General features: G+C 40.5%; 1 protein-coding gene across 1 annotated transcript in view; it reads right to left on the bottom strand.

The window, feature by feature from the left end:
• The window catches only part of cfap74 (cilia and flagella associated protein 74), a 525252-nt gene that overhangs the window by 393642 nt on the left and 112167 nt on the right, over window positions 1–19443 (bottom strand). Inside the window, exon 8 of the mRNA XM_051931357.1 lies at window positions 8479–8589. Within this exon, the coding sequence (XP_051787317.1) occupies window positions 8479–8589 (111 nt within the window). The remainder of the gene's footprint in view (window positions 1–8478; window positions 8590–19443) is intronic.

A 19443-nucleotide genomic window follows, 5' to 3' on the forward strand; every position in this document is an offset into this window, starting at 1 on the left:
AATTGCTCTGCATACCCGTTTGTCTCATCTGACAGTAGCTGAAAAGCAGCATCAGGAGAGAACAGGCTGAAGTACTTCAGCGACTAGTAATCTGTCGTGTCCAACAGCAAGCCATGCTGTCTTGTGAAGTCCGGTAGCCAGTTTGGCTCCCATGGATCAATGTCTGAGTATTCCTTCCACACAAACCTTGCTGTAGGTGTATCGGCTGCACTAATGTGCTCAGCTGGCAGCAGATCAGATTGGGCGGCATCGGCTGGTGTCCGATCACCTGATGCCAGTTCCTCACTCTCTTGCTCAATCTCCTGATCACAGTCAACAAAATCAGATTCTGAAAAATCTGACTCAGCGATAATGCGCAAGGCATCGTCTGCCAAGTATTTTCTTTTCTGCACTCGCTTTGCTCCCTCGTAAAATGTCGATAACATCTTGCCTTTGTTTACATTTGTTTACATTTGGTAACTCACGCACATGCAAGGATTGGATGCAGAATCAATGAGTCTAACTTTCCTCCAAGCAGAGAGGGAATGCCTGTGACGTAAAAGTGAGTTTTGTTGCCATTAACAGCTGATTGTCGCCCTCTACCCCTTGATATTGACTTTTGTCGACATGCGCCCTCAACCCCTCCTGTCCACAAAAGTCGACATTCGCCCTAAAAGAGTTCACTACCTTCACATTAGAAACTTTCTTAAACAAAACCTGCCCAATTTCCCTTACCACCCACCCTCCTCTATTCCAGAAAAAATATTGATCAGTCTTGAGGATTCAGATAGCATTTCCGTATATACAGTGCATCCGGAAAGTATTCACAGCGCATCACTTTTTCTACATTTTGTTATGTTACAGTCTTATTCCAAAATGAATTAAATTCATTTTTTTCCTCAGAATTCTACACACAACACCCCATAATGACAACGTGAAAAAAGTTTACTTGAGGTTTTTGCAAATTTATTAAAAATAAAAAAATTGAGAAAGCACATGTACATAAGTATTCACAGCCTTTGCCATGAAGCTCGAAATTGAGCTCAGGTGCATCCTGTTTCCCCTGATCATCCTTGAGATGTTTCTACAGCGTAATTGGAGTCCACCTGTGGTGAATGCAGTTGGTTGGACATGATTTGGAAAGGCACACACCTGTCTATATAAAGGTCCCACAGTTGACAGTTCATGTCAGAGCACAAACCAAGCATGAAGTTAAAGGAATTGTCTGTAGACCTCCGAGACAGGATTGTCTCGAGGCACAAATCTGGAGAAGGTTACAAAAAAATTTCTGCTGCTTTGAAGGTCCCAATGAGCACAGTGGCCTCCATCATCCGTAAGTGGAAGAAGTTCAAAACCACCAGGACTCTTTCTAGAGCTGGCCGGCCATCTAAACTGAGCAATCGGGGGAGAAGGGCCTTAGTCAGGGAGGTGACCAAGAACCCGATGGTCACTCTGTCAGAGCTCCAGAGGTCCTCTGTGGAGAGAGGAGAACCTTCCAGAAGGACAACCATTTCTGCAGCAATCCACCAATCAGGCCTGTATGGTAGAGTGGCCAGAAAGAAGCAACTCCTTAGTAAAAGGCACATGGCAGCCCACCTGGAGTTTGCCAAAAGGCTCCTGAAGGACTCTCAGACCATGAGAAAGAAAATTCTCTGGCCTGATGAGACAAAGAATGAACTCTTTGGCGTGAATGCCAGGAGTCAAGTTTGGAGGAAACCTGGCACCATCCCTACAGTGAAGAAGCATGGTGGTGGCAGCATCATGCTGTGGGGATGTTTTTCAGCGGCAGGGACTGGGAGACTAGTCAGGATAAAGGAAAGATGACTGCAGCAATGTACAGAGACATCCTAGATGAAAACCTGCTCCAGAGCGCTCTTGACCTCAGACTGGGGCGACGGTTCATCTTTCAGCAGGACAACGACCCTAAGCACACAGCCAAGATATCAAAGGAGTGGCTTCAGGACAACTCTGTGAATGTCCTTGAGTGGCCCAGCCAGAGCCCAGACTTGAATCCGATTGAACATCTCTGGAGAGATCTTAAAATGGCTGTGCACCGACGCTTCCCATCCAACCTGATGGAGCTTGAGAGGTGCTGCAAAGAGGAATGGGCAAAACTGGCCAAGGATAGGTGTGCCAAGCTTGTGGCATCATATTCAAAAAGACTTGAGGCTGTAATTGCTGCCAAAGGTGCATCGACAAAGTATTGAGCAAAGGCTGTGAATACTTATGTACATTGTGATTTCTCAGTTTTTTTATTTTTAATAAATTTGCGAAAACCTCAAGTAAACTTTTTTCACATTGTCATTATGGGGTGTTGTGTGTAGAATTCTGAAGAAAAAATGAATTTAATCCATTTTGGAATAAGGCTGTAACATAACAAAAGGTGGAAAATGTGATGCGCTGTGAATAATTTCCGGATGCACTGTATAAAAACATTTTAAAGTCCCTCCCTTTCAAAGATCCCAGAGTACAGTGGGAAAAGGAACTCTCATTCGACATCTCGAAAAAGGAATGGAAGGTAGCGATTCACAGAATTCACTCGAACTGCATATGCATAAAGCATATAATTATTCAACTTAAAATTATATATCAAGCACATCTGTCTCATTTAAAGAGACTGTTTCCAGGGCAAGATCCAACCTGCGAACGCTGCAATCAAGTTCCAGCCTCATTGGGCCATATGTTTTGGTCCTGCACCAAATTAACATCATTTTGGACCAAAATCTTTAAATGCCTTTCAGGCAGCCTTGGTGTCACAATCCCTCTTAATCCACTAACAGTTATGTTTGTTGTACTTCCAGATGGGCTTAAAGTGGAGAAGGACGAAAAAAGTGTACAGTAATCCCTCCTCGATTGCGGGGGTTGCGTTCCAGAACCCCCCGCGAAATTTGAAAATCCGCGAAGTAGAAACCATATGTTTATATGGTTATTTTTATATTCTCATGCTTGGGTCACAGATTTGCACAGAAACACAGGAGGTTGTAGAGAGACAGGAACTTTATTCAAACACTGCAAACAAACACTTGTCTCTTTTTCAAAAGTTTAAACTGTGCTCCATGACAAGACAGAGATGACAGTTCCGTCTCACAATTAAAAGAATGCAAACATATCTTCCTCTTCAAAGGAGTGCGCATCAGGAGCAGAGAATGTCAGAGAGAGAGAGAGAAAAAAAAGCAAACAAAAATCAATAGGGCTGCTTGGCTTTTAAGTATGCGAAGCACCACCGCACAAAGCAGTTGCAAGGAAGGCAGCAGCTCACACCCCCTCCGTCAGGAGCAGAGAATGTCAGAGAGAGAGAGACAGAGAAAAACAAACAATCAAAAATCAATACATGCCCTTCAAGTATGCAAAGCACGGGAAGCATGTCGCTTCACGAAGCAGCTGCACAGAAGGGAGCAACATGAAGGTAATCTTTCAGCATTTTTAGACGAGTGTCCGTATCGTCTAGGTGTGCGAACAGCCCCCCTGCTCACACCCCTTGCGTCAGGAGCAGAGAATGTCAGAGCAAGAGAGAGAGAGAGAAAAGTAAAAATCAAAAATCAATACGTGCTGTTTGATCTTTTAAGTATGCGAAGCACCATGCAGGAAGCATATCGCTTGATAAAGCAGCCATATGTAAGCCCAACAAAGAATGTGAAGGTAATCTTTCAGCGTTTTTTGAGGAGCGGCCGTATCCTCTAGGGGTGCGAAGAGCCCCCGTGCTCACAATATATTTGAGGAGTTTTATTTAATACGTAATACGCGCTCTGGTTGGGTAGCTTCTCAGCCATCTGCCAATAGCGTCCCTTGTATGAAATCAACTGGGCAAACCAACTGAGGAAGCATGTACCAGAAATTAAAAGACCCATTGTCCGCAGAAATCCGTGAACCAGCAAAAAATCCGCGATATATATTTAAATATGCTTACATATAAAATCTGCGATAGAGTGAAGCCGCGAAAGTCGAAGCGCGATATAGCGAGGGATTACTGTAATTGCCTTTACTTCACCATTGGCACGTAGACTTATCTTGCTCAACTGGAAGAATGCTAAATCACCTCTTTTAAGTCAGTGGGTAACTAATGTTATATATTATCTAAAATTGGAAAAAATCAAATTGTCACTTAGAGGATCTGTACAAAACTTTTTCAGAACTTGGCAGGATCTAATCAATAACATCTTAGAACAAGCAATTCAATTGAGGAAGCGGATTCTCTCCCCTCTTTTTTATTCTATTTATTTTGATTAATTTACTTATTTACATATTTTTACTATTATTAAAGTTTTACTCTGCAGGCCTATCTCTCTTTTTTACGTGTGGGGGTTGATTTGTTTCAAACCTAGTTTTGTTAAACTTGACTTGCTTGTATGGAATGTTGTTATTTGATTTTAATCCTCTTTAATAAAACCCCTGTGTGCGTCCAGTGTCCGTGTGTGTGTGTCTTCTGGTGAAGTGCGCATGTGCAGGGGCATGGTGCGAAGCTTCAAAGCAGATGCTTCAAAGGCCACCTGACACGTCACACAAGACAGAGAGGGCGGGAGCTATAAAATATCGCGTGGCCGATCCAATCGGATTTCGGTAAATGAGGCGAGACCTAAAACATAAAACACGAAAAATCCAATCGGGTACTGAGACGCGGAGACCAGCTTCCCCAAAGAGGTGGGATTAGTGTTTGTTGTTGTGCAAGTGTTCACTCTGAGGATGTCAGATTTGCGATTAAGAAGCTTGGCCCGGTAAAGTGTAAAGTGTCAGTTGTTGAAGGGGTTTTCCTAAATATACTAATTTTCATGATATTACAATACAATGACTTTTAAAAGTAGATTTATTTTTGCGCACATTACATCAGTTGCTGGGGAGAATCTGCTGATTGCCCACTGTTGTGACAGAAAATTAAACGCATATTACGGACAGCAAAGCCAGTATTACTGTCAGAGAAAATTACAGGCATTTTACGTAAAAAATTTAATGAGTTAAAAGGTCCCTTGCCATTTAATATAGACTGTTCCTACTAATGTTTATGGACTACTGTTCTAGCGCCTGTTATTGTAACGGGCTTAATGTCTAGTAACATCAATATAAACTTAAAAAAAAAAAAAGAAACCAAATCTTTTAGAATTTCCACTGTTTATTTTTTGAATATCACTAAAAAAGAGAAACCAACAGCTATGCTAATATAATGATGGTTTTATAATACCATAATAATATCATATGTGTTCATGGCACCTTTAATGGAATTGTACTTGTTCAACTATTCTCCTTCATTTGATATCTACATTAACTACATTAACTGCATATAAACATTTATAGCTGTGCCATGAATATTTACTATACATGCATACTAGCATTTATCTTCAGTTTACCAACCACCTTAATTACAGGTCCCAGGGAAGCACAATGTTCAATCAGACAGTGAATGATTTCAATGCACAACCCAGGGCTGACATTATAATCATGTATTAGAATGTACTAGACAACAGAGGCTTTATGGTTTGGCCAGAAATTAACAAAAGACAACAAGTGACTATGAGAGTGATGGAAATACTTCTGTCTGACAGCTCCTGAAGACTGAGTCTAAATAATGGCCAAGTCATAAAACATATCCTGGCCCAGATGTGATGTTCAAAAAATTAGCCACTTAGTGACTATGTGAAGTTTGTTATCTTTACCAGTGTTTGCAAGTATAGTTTTATGTGGGTATAATGGTTTACCTGCCATATCGCAAAGATGGGCACATTAACTCTTTCAGGGCTGATGTCGAATTTTGTCAAAAGGAGGAGTTGATGATGGTAATCAACTGTAAACTGTGAAAACTAACCGTTATGTTTTAGTTGGACTCTTGTTGCTAGAAGGAAAGTTAGCTTCATTGGTTTTGACCGAGATTTCCTGCGCTCCTGTGAGTAGTGAGGCACAAACAACGGCAAAAATGGTGCTGACATCTGGCAAGAAATCAAAGCGATCTCCGTGGACGACATTTTGCCTGTTCTCTCTGAATTGGACTATGACTTGTTGGACTCTGATTTTGATACAAGCAACTGAAAACGAATGTGAGGTTTCAGCTTCAGTTGACTGGTCCCCAGCTTATCATGGTGCTGAACAGGTTCAGGTAGCTGACACGCCTATGGCAATGGTCGCCAGGGAGGACTGCTACTTAACAATGATAAGAGGTAGAAACCAGATAGCAGTGTACTGCAACAGTGACAGCTGCTGCTGCCCCAGCCATGTGAAGACGGCCTGGCAGCAAGCCTCCCACATATTCTTGGCAAACTGTTGGTTTGTGTGTGAAGCCATTGCTTTTCAGAAAACTAGGTGTTTTTAAAAAAATATTCAGCCCTCAAAGAGTTAAGGTTATCCGTGTCTCTAAACTAGCATTGCATGAACAAATGTACTTCTTTTAATCCTAAATTGAGCTGGAATCCCATGTGTGTTTGCTTTCAATACTGAAATAAATTTATTTGGAAAATAAATGAGTTGTGATCTCTTATATATATTTCACTTCTGGTTCGTCCTGCTTCCACTTCAAAACCGGTCCCGCCCACACACAGCCGACATGGCATTTCTCGATTCCTATTCGCCCTCTTCCAAACCCTTCCACACGCTGCATTGGGACTGTCATGCACTATACAGGCCTGCTGAGCGCAATACATCCAACAAGTACTCAAGGTGCCTCCACAACGATAAAGTAGCTTTACCCCCTTTGCAAAAACCACCTGTGTCTTTACAACAGCTTCTTACACAGCAAACATCAGAAGCTAAAAATTATCCTGAACACATTCGAGAATACAACTCATCTCTAGCGTTTACTTCCATGGGTGCACAGATAACTCAACCTCCTGGCCACGGACCATACTGTTTTAAAATACATGGGCAAATTTATCACCAAATCTCTCCACTATGTGCCAACACTTCTACCTCTCCAGGATATGGACAATTGTATGTTTTTGACACAGCGCAAGCTACTGAAGTATGCTTACAAAATAAAGCAAACTCTGCATGCAGCGAAAATTTACTTCTCCAGCTAGATTCCATGCTCAAAACCCCTTCGCTAAATCATACACACACATGCATGAAACTGCTCAGTCCAATCCAACAGCATCTGTACGAATAATTTTCAAGGAAAACCCTAGGCAGGATTTACGATGATCCAATGCCCCGACATGTCACACCGATGTTGCAGCGATTTTCGTTGGAGAAGATGGCGAACCGCCTGCCGAAAGGGACATTTGCATCTATCCCATAGGCAACTCCTGTAAACAGATTTCCACACTCAATATGAATTGCGATCCTATGGTTTACCCATTTTTATTCCCTTATGGAGACATTGTCTGGCACAAAGATTTACAACATGTTCCCGATAAAAGAACCACCAAGCGAATAAGGCTTATTCAATGCCAATTTTACGCGTACAGATAAGGAATGAGGAATACATTTAGTATTTTGCACTCCAGCGGCAAACTATTCCAACAGTACGTCGTAGATGTGTATGTTAAAACAGAGGGTGCACTTCTCAACTATCTCAGATTACATCAACAAGATCTGCGTGTGAAACAATACAAAGGACTATCAGACACACTGCAAGCAAATGCTGAAAATAACAATGTACGTGTAGGCAAAATGATCACATTACCGTCCACATTTCCAGAAAGTCCAAGATACTTGCAACAAAACTATCAGGATGCCATGGTCATAGTACGTAAATTCGGAAAGCCAGATTTATTTATCACTTTCACATGTAATCCTGCTTGGCAGGAAATTCTACATGCACTGTTGGATACCCAAAGACCAGAGCACAGACCTGATATTGCAGTACGAGTCTTTTAGATTAAGCTGTAGGAATTACTTAGAGACATTCTACAACAACATCTTTTTGGGGTTGTTATTACACCGCCGTATGCTACAGTGGGCGTCGGCTAGTACTGAAATATTTTCTTTATTTGAAATTCACAGTCATACAATAAAATACATAATTTGCACGCAATGTTGCTTTATGCAACTTTTTTTTATCATTAGTTTGATGCATTAATGTCAGAAAGTCAGAAATGTAGTCTATTTGTGACTGATCTAATTATGATTGTGAAATGGTCTATGAAAAAGGTCTTTTTCAATTTCAAACTACAGAGATAATGGGAAAATGTTTTTTCTTAGTTTCTACTAATACATATGTCAATATAAATTAAAAACGTACACTGCAGATATATTTTATATCCCTTTATCAAGAATAAACAAATAATGATTTGCTATTGCCTGTTATCCATAAAAGTAAAATATATCTTTAAGGTAATTTTGTTTCATTTAAAGAAAACAGCATACTATTTTTTCTGGAGAAAGCTATTGCTTGTGATACTAAAGAAATAAAATGTAAAAATTTTGATGGAGCTATGAAATATGATTTAACATATCTTAACAATGGAAACGTACTATAATACAGTATCTCTACAAGCCTTTATATATACAAAACCTTATAAGCCATTAAAAATTGCTTGATATATCTTCGACTTAGATACAGTAAGATGAATTAACTACCTGGTCATTGTCTCCTTCAGGAAAAGCATAGCTTTTCTATGGCTCTTCTGTGCTTCTTCCACTGCTTTGCGATGATACATCTCCCTCTCCTTCAGTGGCTTTATGTGTTGGCTTAATGTTGAGAGAGAAAAAAAAAATCTCATGAAAATAATTTAATTTATAACATTTTTTGAATGTTGGTCTGTTAAATGAATTTGTCTACAAAAGTTAGCTGAGAGGCAAAATCAATCCGAGACGACTGTTTGGAGAACTAGGTGTGTGATCACCAGAATGAGAATGAAAACATGCATTACTTGTGAAAGCATAAACCCGGAACTGGTGGACTTATGCACTCTTATGTAACAAATTTGAGACTCACTTCGTTTATCTCAAAAGGAAGTATTAAGTCCCACAAAGCACTTAACACACCAAAACATTCTTCTCCTTGACCACCACTCCTCCTCTAGCTTAGTCCTCCTCCTCCCGACTCTGGCTCTCGAGTGGTGGTGGCTGGCCCTTTTTATAACCCACCCGGAAGCATGGGACCCAGCCATTCGTCACAACAATCAGAAGCTTTCAAGAGTTGAAACAGTTGATATAGATTTTAAAATATTCTACATACAGGTGCTGGTCATAAAATTAGAATATCATGACAAAGTTGATTTTTTTCAGTAATTCCATTCAAAAAGTGTAACTTGTATATTAGATTCATTCATTACACACAGACTGATGTATTTCAAATGTTTATTTCTTTTAATGTTGATGATTATAATTGACAACTAAGTCCCAAATTCAGTATCTCAGAAAATTAGAATATCAATTAAGACCAATGCAAAAAAAGGATTTTTAGAAATGTTGGTCAACTGAAAGGTATGAACATGAAAAGTATGAGCATGTACAGCACTCAATATTTATTTGGGGCTCCTTTGGCCTGGATTACTGCAGCAATGCAGCGTGGCATGGAGTTGATCAGTCTGTGGCACTGCTCAGGTGTTATGAGAGCCCATGTTGCTCTGATAGTGGCCTTCATCCATCCATCCATCCATCCATCCATCCATTCTCTTCCGCTTATCCGAGGTCGGGTCGCGGGGGCAGCAGCTTGAGCAGAGATGCCCAGACTTCCCTCTCCCCGGCTACTACTTCTAACTCTTCCGGGGGAATCCCGAGGCGTTCCCAGGCCAGCCGAGAGACATAGTCCCTCCAGCGTGTCCTGGGTCTTCCCCTGGGCCTCCTCCCGGTTAGACGTGCCCGGAACACCTCACCAGGGAGGCGCCCAGGAGGCATCCTGATCAGATGCCCGAGCCACCTCATCTGACTCCTCTCGATGTAGTGGCCTTCAGCTCTTCTGAATTGTTGGGTCTGGCATATTGCATCTTCCTCTTCACAATACCCCATAATGGGGTTAAGGTCAAGCGAGTTTGCTGGCCAATCAAGAACAGGGATACCATGGTCCTTAAACCAGGTACTGGTAGCTTTGGCACTGTGTGCAGGTGCCAGGTCCTGTTGGAAAATGAAATCTGCATCTCTATAAAGTTCGTCAGCAGCAGGAAGCATGAAGTCCTCTAAAACTTCCTGGTAGACAGCTGCGTTGACCTTGGACCTCAGAAAACACAATGGACCAACACCAGCAGATGACATGGCACCCCAAACCATCACTGACTGTGCAAACTTTACACTGGACCTCACGCAACGTGGATTCTGTGCCTCTCCTCTCTGCCTCCAGACTCTGGGACCTTGATTTCCAAAGGAAATGCAAAATTTACTTTCATCAGAGAACATAACTTTGGACCACTCAGCAGCAGTCCAGTCCTTCTTGTCTTTACCCCACTTCGAGACGCTTCTGACGCTGTCTCTTGTTCAAGAGTGGCTTGACACAAGGAATGCGACAGCTGAAACCCATGTCTTGCATACGTCTGTGCGTGGTGGTTCTTGAAGCACTGACTCCAGCTGCAGTCCACTCTTTGTGAATCTCCCCCACATTTTTGAATGGGTTTTGTTTCACAATCCTCTCCAGGGTGCGGTTATCCCTATCGCTTGTACACTTTTTTCTACCACATCTTGTCCTTCCCTTCGCCTCTCTATTAATGTGCTTGGACACAGAGCTCTGTGAAAAGCTAGCCTCTTTAGCAATGACCTTTTGTGTCTTTCCCTCCTTGTGCAAGGTGTCAATGGTCGTCTTTTGGACAACTGTCAAGTCAGCAGTCTTCCCCATGATTGTGTAGCCTACAGAACTAGACTGAGAGACCATTTAAAGGCTTTTGCAGGTGTTTTGAGTTAATTAGCTGATTACAGTGTGGCACCAGGTGTCTTCAATATTGAACCTTTTCACAATATTCTAATTTTCCGAGATACTGAATTTGGGACTTTCATTAGTTGTCAGTTATAATCATCAGCATTAAAAGAAATAAACATTTGAAATACATCAGTCTGTGTGTAATGAATGAATCTAATATACAAGTTTCACTTTTTGAATGGAATTACTGAAATAAATCAACTTTGTCATGATATTCTAATTTTATGACCAGCACCTGTATAATATGGGACAGGTATAAATACCAAAATTGTAATAAGTAGGAAATAAGAGAAAAACTCTGCATTGGCTAAGTAAGGAGATAAAAAAGAAGTTTCAAAGGAAAAAATAACTGCATAAAGCATATGACACTAATAACTCCAATGCAAATCGTACAGTGTATGAAAGCATGAGAGCGACCACTAAGAAGGATATTAGGGAAGCTAGGTTAGTAGTTTGAGAAGAATATTGCAGATAAGACAAAAGATGACCAAAACAGATTATTTCAGTAATTTAGTAGTAAAACAACAGTTAAGGAGGTGGTGAAGTGTATTAGAAATAATAAAGGGGTATTAAAATGCATAGACAGTGAAACAGCAACAGCTCTGAACTTGCATTTTTCTGAAGTCTTCACATGTGAGAAAGTAGATAACCTTCCAAAGGTAACAGTGTCTACTAAGGAGGTACTTAGTAATTTGGAAATTGTAGAGAAAGAAGTATTGCTTAGATTAAACAGGCTGAAATCTAACAAATCACCAGGAACAGATCATATTTATCCTAAAGTACTTAAGGAAATTAGTAAATGTATACATAAACCCTTGGCACATATTTTTAGTAAGTCACTGTGCACTGGAAAAATTCCAGAGAACTGAAAAATGGCAAATATTATCCTATTATACAGTATATATAAAGAAAAATCAGGCAGAATCAAAAAATTATAGGGCAGTAAGTTTCATTCAGAGAGGGAGGCTGTGTTTTACAACCATGCTGGAATTCTATTAGGATTCAACAAAATATGACAAGAGTGGTGTATATGATATTATTTATCTTGACTTTCAAAACCCATTTCTTAAGGTACCACATGAAAGGTTGAGCATCATACTAAAAGAAGTGGGACTTCAGGGTATAGTGTGTAGGAGGGACGTTGGGAACATGCACTAATATAGCACGCTGTCACACCCACCACATGACAAACCACCTCAGGATCCCAAATTAGTATGCTAGATGGGTGCAGAATTGACTAAAACAACAATTCTTATTTCTAATGCTGGCACCACTATAAGTTAATCTGATAGCAGATGGAGGTAGCAACTCCAGATAGATGCCAATTTATACACCTTGGATGCCTTCAGAAGTAAATACATTGACTATTACCATATCTAAACCTTGGAACGACTGGAACAAATTCTATGAAAGAATGGATAATGTTCTAACCTTGTGATGTACAGAATGTGTACTGTGTGCTGACATCAATACAACTGGTGGATTGTACTGGGAAGAACTTGGTACTGCATTTTGTCTGTGTGTGAAACTTAATTAAAATATGTTTGCACCTAAAACTTACTTTCTGTTGCAACTAAGAGATCAGGTAGATCCTCTTCCATTTTTTTTTTTGCTTTAGAAGGTTTTAAATGTTTTTTCAACTAAAAGGTTGTGTGTGAGTGTGTTTGTGGTCTTCTCAGCATGTGCATGCAGTAAATAAATAATACGTTGACTTTGAATCAGCTAAAAGTAAATAAGTGAGTGGATTTCGCAGTAAATAACATTGTAAAAGATTACTAGTTAAGTCAGGTACATGAACCACAAGCCGGAGAGCATTGACACTAGAAGGATGGGTAAAGAGTGCATATTGAAAAAGCAGGACGTTTATAGAGTACAGCATTGTAGTAGTGAAAGAGAAAATCTACTGAGAAATAAAAACATTTTCAACAGGCAGCTTAAGTGAGTCATTTAGCAGTGAGAGCACCTTAAACAGATAATACTGGTTTACTTTAAGCCCCTGTAAGTATTAAACAATTATTGAGTTTGTTAAACTCAAAATTAAATTATATTCAGTTTCAAAAGAGCTTAATTGTCATCTAAACAAACTGTAATCATGGGGCTAGTAAAATGTATATCCTGTATACTGTTTGACTTTTTGAAGTAGTCTGGCCTTTATTGTAGGGAAGAATTATTGTACTTTACGCCAATGTTCTTTAGAGAGTTACTGTGCAACCCCAAAGTGAAGTGGGAATAGACTCTAGATCAGGGAGGTAAAAATAGGTTGGTCATGGTCGGATGTAAGTGCAAGGCAAGAGGATGTTCCTGGACAGTGTGCACAACCCCAGCATTTGAGGTTTCCAACCATTTTCAGGGCCTTGCAGAGCTGGACAGTGATTGTGGTAATTCTGAGGTGATAGGTATTGATGAGGTGCCCCAAAGGGTCACCTCTAAACCAGTCCCCAGAATGAGAGAAATAGTGATAGTGGGGGACTCGGTCATTAGGGAGATTGAGACACAGGTTTGCTCCAGAACCAGAGTCTCATAGTGTGTGTTGCCTTCCGGGTGTACAGGGATGAGACCTCGCTGGAATGGTGAATAGTTTTTGGCCGGAGCAGGTATGGATCCAGTTTTAAATGTCCATGTTGAAACAAATGACATACAAAAGGCAGGTTGTCAGTTCTACAATCTAAATTTAAACAGTTAGGTGCCACGCTGAGAAGCAGAACTGACAAAACGGCCTTCTCTGAATTTCTGCCTGTGCCACATGCCAGTAAAGGTGAAGAGGAGATTAGAACCCTTAACGTGTGGCTTAAATGTTGGTGTAGTACAGAGGGGCATAGGTTTATGGGTAGGACAGAGGGGCATAGGTTTACAGTGCACCTGTTCCACCGTGATAGATTACATTTGAACAGAAGGACAGGTATATGAGAAGTTCAGTTGAGGATTGTTCAAATTAGGCAAGGTGGGGGTAAAGGAGTTTAGGACATGAGGGGACAAACAGTAATGTAATATCAAACACACACTTTGTATGATTGTGGAATTTTGCCTTAATATTGCCACTTTACAGTCTTATCTGAAAGTGAAAAGCTGCTTTAGGCAAAGAGACTTACTACCTCAGCAGAAGCAGACCAAATGGGTAATCTACATCTGTGCCAATCACAAAGGCAACTGCCCACTCACCTCGCTGGTACTTTTGGAAAACATCTTTTCCTCAACTGCTAACCACTATTGGAATATGTCAATCACTTACACCAGGTGCTCTTATCTTGAATATATTTTTATGAAGATTCCTGTGTTCATTATTTTGGTTCACTTACACTATAGTTACTCTTAACTGTATTGCTTATTTTAGTTCTAGGTATCTGCTTTATAGCACCCCACGTGTACAGCCTTACCTGCATGTGAACAGCTGCTTCAAGCTAAGAGAATTACTAACTCTGCAGAAGCAGACCAAATGATTGTCTTCAAACCTGAGCTACACCTGTGCCAATCACCAAAGTAGATGCAGCATTGTTTTCATTTGAATAGGTCTCTTTACAGCTACTAATCCCTGTGGAAATATGGCAATCGCTCACACTAGGTGCTCATAACAATATACTGTACAGTCATATGAAAAAGTTTGGATTCTTTGGATTAAATTAATTAATTAATTGATTCTTTGGATTTTTGTTTTATCATTGGCTGAGCTTTCAAAGTAGCAACTTCCTTTTAATATATGACATGCCTTATGGAAACAATAGTATTTCAGCAGTGACATTAAGTTTATTGAATTAACAGAAAATATGCAATATGCATCATAACAAAATTAGACAGGTGCATAAATTTGGGCACCCCAACAGACATATTACATCAATACTTAGTTGAGCCTCCTTTTGCAAATATAACAGCCTCTGGAGCCCCCCTATAGCCTTTGATGTGTGTCTGGATTCTGGATGGAGGTATTTTTGGCCATTCTTCCATACAAAATCTCTCCAGTTCAGTTAAATTTGATGGCTGCCGAGCATGGACAGCCTGCTTCAAATTATCCCATAGATTTTCGATGATATTCAAGTCAGGGGACTGTGACGGCCATTCCAGAACATTGTACTTCTCCCTCTGCATGAATGCCTTTGTAGATTTCAAACTGTGTTTTGGGTCACTGTCTTGTTGGAATATCCAACCCCTGCGTAACTTCAACTTTGTGACTGATGCTTGAACAGTATCCTGAAGAATTTGTTAATATGGGGTTGAATTCATTCGACCCTCGACTTTAACAAGGGCCCCAGTCCCTGAACTAGCCCCACAGCCCACAATGCATGATTGAACCTTCACCAAATTTGACAGTAGGTAGGTGTTTTTCTTGGAATGTGGTGTTCTTCTTCCGCCATACAAATTGCTTTTTGTTATGACCAAATAACTAAATTTTTGTCTCATCAGTCCAAAGCACTTTGTTCCAAAATGAATCTGGCTTGTCTAAATGAGCATTTGCATACAACAAGCGACTATTTGTGGCATGAGTGCAGAAAGGGCTTCTTTCTCATCACCCTACCATACAGATGTACTTTGTGCAAATTGCGCTGAATTGTAGAACGATGTACAGATAGATAGATAGATAGATAGATACAGATACACCATCTGCAGCAAGATGTTCTTTCAGGTCTTTGGAGGTGATCTGTGGGTTGTCTGTAACCATTCTCACAATCCTGCGCATATGCTGCTCCTGCATTTTTCTTGGCCTGCCAAACCTGGGTACACAGTAGGACTTTAGGAACCTTCCAAACTCCACTTAGTTATTTTAAAAGAATTAAGTGGGAAGGAGTGGCAAGCTTAGTTGGTCTGTTTTCATCCAAATCTTTCTGATGTCCTAATTAAAAACCCAAGTTTAGAGGGTGATATTATAGTCACAGGGGACTTTAACTACACAAATATTAACTGGGCTATCATTACAAATAGCGCAACACAAGAGCAGACGTATTCAGCCAAAATCAGTTACTGTTTTTTTTTAACACAGCACATTAATATACCAACAAGTGGAAGGCTTGTCTACATTTAGTATGCTATAATAATCAGGATGCAGCTGAAGGGGTAAACCATTAGGATCTAGTGACCATAATAAAAATAGATGTCACAGTGTTTTGGCAGTGTGTATTTAAAAAAAAAAAAAAATTTATTACAGCAAACTTTCAGCAGATGCGGCAAAGCTTCAGTAAGATCAACTGGGATAACCTTTTTAAGTGCAGAAACAACGGAGGAAATGTGAGTCAGGTTTAAATATGTTTGACATACAATACAGAGAAAGTTTATCTGATCCTGGTGATTTCTTTGATTTCAGCCTATTTAATGTAAGCCACAGGCCACTAACAGGCAGACCACAATGAAGGTCCGGACTCAGACTCTTTTCTGACAGTGTTTCTACACTACTACTCAGTGAAAGGGACCTCCTACGTGTCTCTGATTGGCCAATACTTTTTGCCTTCGTGGGTTTGAGTTGGTTGGGTTTAAGTATGAAGACTGAGTTTAGTCAAGTTTAAGGCAGAGTAGGGTGGACCTTCACTGAATAGAGGCACGAAAAACCTGCATTATGCTTGAAAATAGCTGGCACTCTTGTGGCAGCAGCAGTGACAGGGAGAGAAAAATATAAAGGAGTGAGAAGACAAGAGAGAGAAAAGCAGTGAAATTGTGAGTCAATGTGCCATGGCTTTTGCTAAACAGCAGAAGGTAAACACCGAAAACCGGGCTTTGAATCCGGAATGGACCGAGGTGTTTACTGTATGTTCATATTTCCTGCAGGAAGCTCGAAACTGCTGTGTCTCATCTGCTCCAAGACGGTGGCAGTGGTTAAAACTGGGAATGTGAAACGCCACTATAAAACTAAGTGCAAAATTACATTTGAGAAAAGTTACCCACTAAATTTGCCAGTTAGGCTACAGAAAATAAGCAATCTTAAAGCCAACTGTATCATTCATCAGTTTGTCCTGTGTTCCAGCCTGTCAGAATAGCATGCTAAGGTGATGGACACCATGATGAAAATGATAAACTTTCTGCGTGCATCCTCTTCTCTCCAACATCGCATGCTCAGGGAATTCCTCAGTGAAGTGGATGCAAATGCTGACGACCTCCTGCTGCATAACGTGAGATGGCTCAGTAAAGGCAAAGTGTTGGAGCACTTCTGGGCCATCAGAGAGGAAATCACAGATTTCCTAGCACAGCTGAAGAGCCAAAAGGCAACACTGTTTTCTCACCTTTTAGAAGATGAGAAGAAGATGGACATTGTGTCTTTTTTGGTGGCTATCACCTGAATCAATTGAATTTAAAGTTACAGGGGAAGAACAATTCTGTGTGTAACCTGGTAACAGCTGTCTGCACATTCCAGAGGAATCTTGAGGTACTGTATGCACCATACCTGTTAATATTTTTATTTACACATTCCTGCACAACCTCTTCATTAATAACATTATAATAGCATTACAATATTATAAACATATCAACTTAATATAAAAAAGCAAAGCAAATCTCTTTCTTGTTAAAAAATTATTATTCTGATTCTAATTCAGGTGTTCAAGAAAGACATGCAGGGAGACTGTGCACACTTTCCTACACTGAAGGAGCAGGCCCAGGGTGAGAGGGGTGTATCTACTTTATCTGACTTTGTTGACAAGCTGATTGTAAACTTCAGCAACCGCTTCAGTACATTCAGTCTTGGATAGTGGCTCTCCCTGTTCATGCAGAATCAATTCCTGATCACAGATGTCACGGGGTATTCAAAAGAAGCACACATCTCTTCAAGTGGGCAAATCCTGGGCTTCAGTGTTTTGGAGGAACTGACCCTGCCACCTTCTGGTTTAAAAAGGTCCCAGAGGCAGCTTTTCCAGGCATGAGGAAGGTGGTCCTGTACATGTTCACCATGTTTGGCTCCACATACAGTTGTGAGACAACTTTCTCCACCATGAACATAACAAAAAACAAATATCGCTCAAGCCTCACTTATGACAATCTTCACACATGCATGAGGATGGCACTGACACCATTCCAGCCCAGATTTAAAATCCTGGTAGACCAAGCAAGAGCTTACTTCTCTTACTGAACAAGAAAAAGTAGGCAGTGAGATATGAGGTAAAGAAAGTGGGGAAGATATGTTCAGTTATTTAAAGATGTTCAGATTTACCATGAAACTGGTTAAGCCTGTTCAGTTGTGCACATATTAAAAACTCATTTTATTTTTATATGAGGCCAAGTCTTTTTTTGTTGAAATGTTAAAACTTGTTAGTATTATTATGAAAGTACTTATTATTTATAATTCTCAGTTGAATGTCAAATTTACCTTGCTTTTACTTTTGTTATTTATTTTTTGTTATTTATTTATTATTGTATATAGCCCTCCAGAGTCCAGAGTTGCACTGAAAATAAATATTGTTGAAATGGCACTGAATTATACCTTACTTTGTTTGATTTGACTAATTGACTTCACACAGTGCAGATGTTGGTTTCGTCCGTTTATAGGAGATGGACGTCTGAAGCAGAGCTCCGCTAGCAGCGGCTTTATTTTCCCACGTATTTCATATTATTTAGAGGTATCCTGTATTTAACCCGACCAAGGAACTTCCACTACAATATACAAGCATGAGTAACAAGAAGAAAAGTCAGAAAGAACCGGAAAAGAAACTTAAAGCTGCATCGAAGTCCGGACAGACTTCCGGCCTGAGTGCAAGTGTAAGGTATGGCATCACGGAGACTGACCTAGAACAGGCAGAAGAGTGCGCAGAATTCCTGGGACCCCGCTCCATTGTATCGTCTCCAGTCGAGAGTGAAAATGGGAGCGAAGGCGCAAGTGATACAGGTCGCGAGGGATCGCCGATTTCTGAGGATCATTCGAGACTAGAAAGGGCTCTGCAGGACGTGCTCTCATCTACTCATCGCGAGCCTGTAACAGGAGCTGCATTTTCACTTGCGGAGCACGAAAGCAGAAGCGAACTGTCCGAACTGAAAGAGATGATCGCTACACAGAAAGAGATGATCGCTACACAGTCCACTGCCATAGTTACGGCCATGAAGGAGCTTAAGAAAGATAACACAAATGATCTTAAGAAGGTGGCCACTGAGCTCAAGAAGGATAACAAAGATAAGGAAACGCGTCTATTTGAACGTTTCGACGTGAACTTTAAAGGCATGTTGGAGAAATTAGTGGAACACATTGAAGAAACTAACTCCAAACTGAAAAGGCTTGATGATCATATTAATGACGTTTCAGATCAGCTGGAAGACGTTAAGCAGGGACTCACGGCTCGAGTGGAAACAGCGGAACAAATGGCATCTAACGCCGATGAAAAAGCCACAGCTGCGAACTCGGAATACAAAAAACTTGGAGACAGACTTGCAGCCCTGGAAGATGGGTGCAGAAGAAATAATATAAGAATTGAGGGTATACCTGAGAAACGAGAAAGCTCAAGCCCAGTGAAATTTGCAGTAGAATTACTGTCTAAAATAATTGGAGATGACTTTAAACTCGACAATGAGATAGCCACGGCTTATCGCACAAAGATACCAAGCGCCTTTAAATCTAGGTCTTTTATTGTCCGCTTCGAACGACTAAGATGTAAGCTTGATGTGATGGCACTTCTCAGACAAAAGCAAGAGATTATATTCGAAAATAATCTTATTCGTCTTTTTCCCGACTTCTCACCATCAACAGCTGCAAAACGCAGATCCTACAACGACATTAAAAGGATGCTACGGGA

Source organism: Erpetoichthys calabaricus, chromosome 8, assembly GCF_900747795.2.
Source record: "Erpetoichthys calabaricus chromosome 8, fErpCal1.3, whole genome shotgun sequence".
Lineage (NCBI taxonomy): Eukaryota > Metazoa > Chordata > Cladistia > Polypteriformes > Polypteridae > Erpetoichthys > Erpetoichthys calabaricus.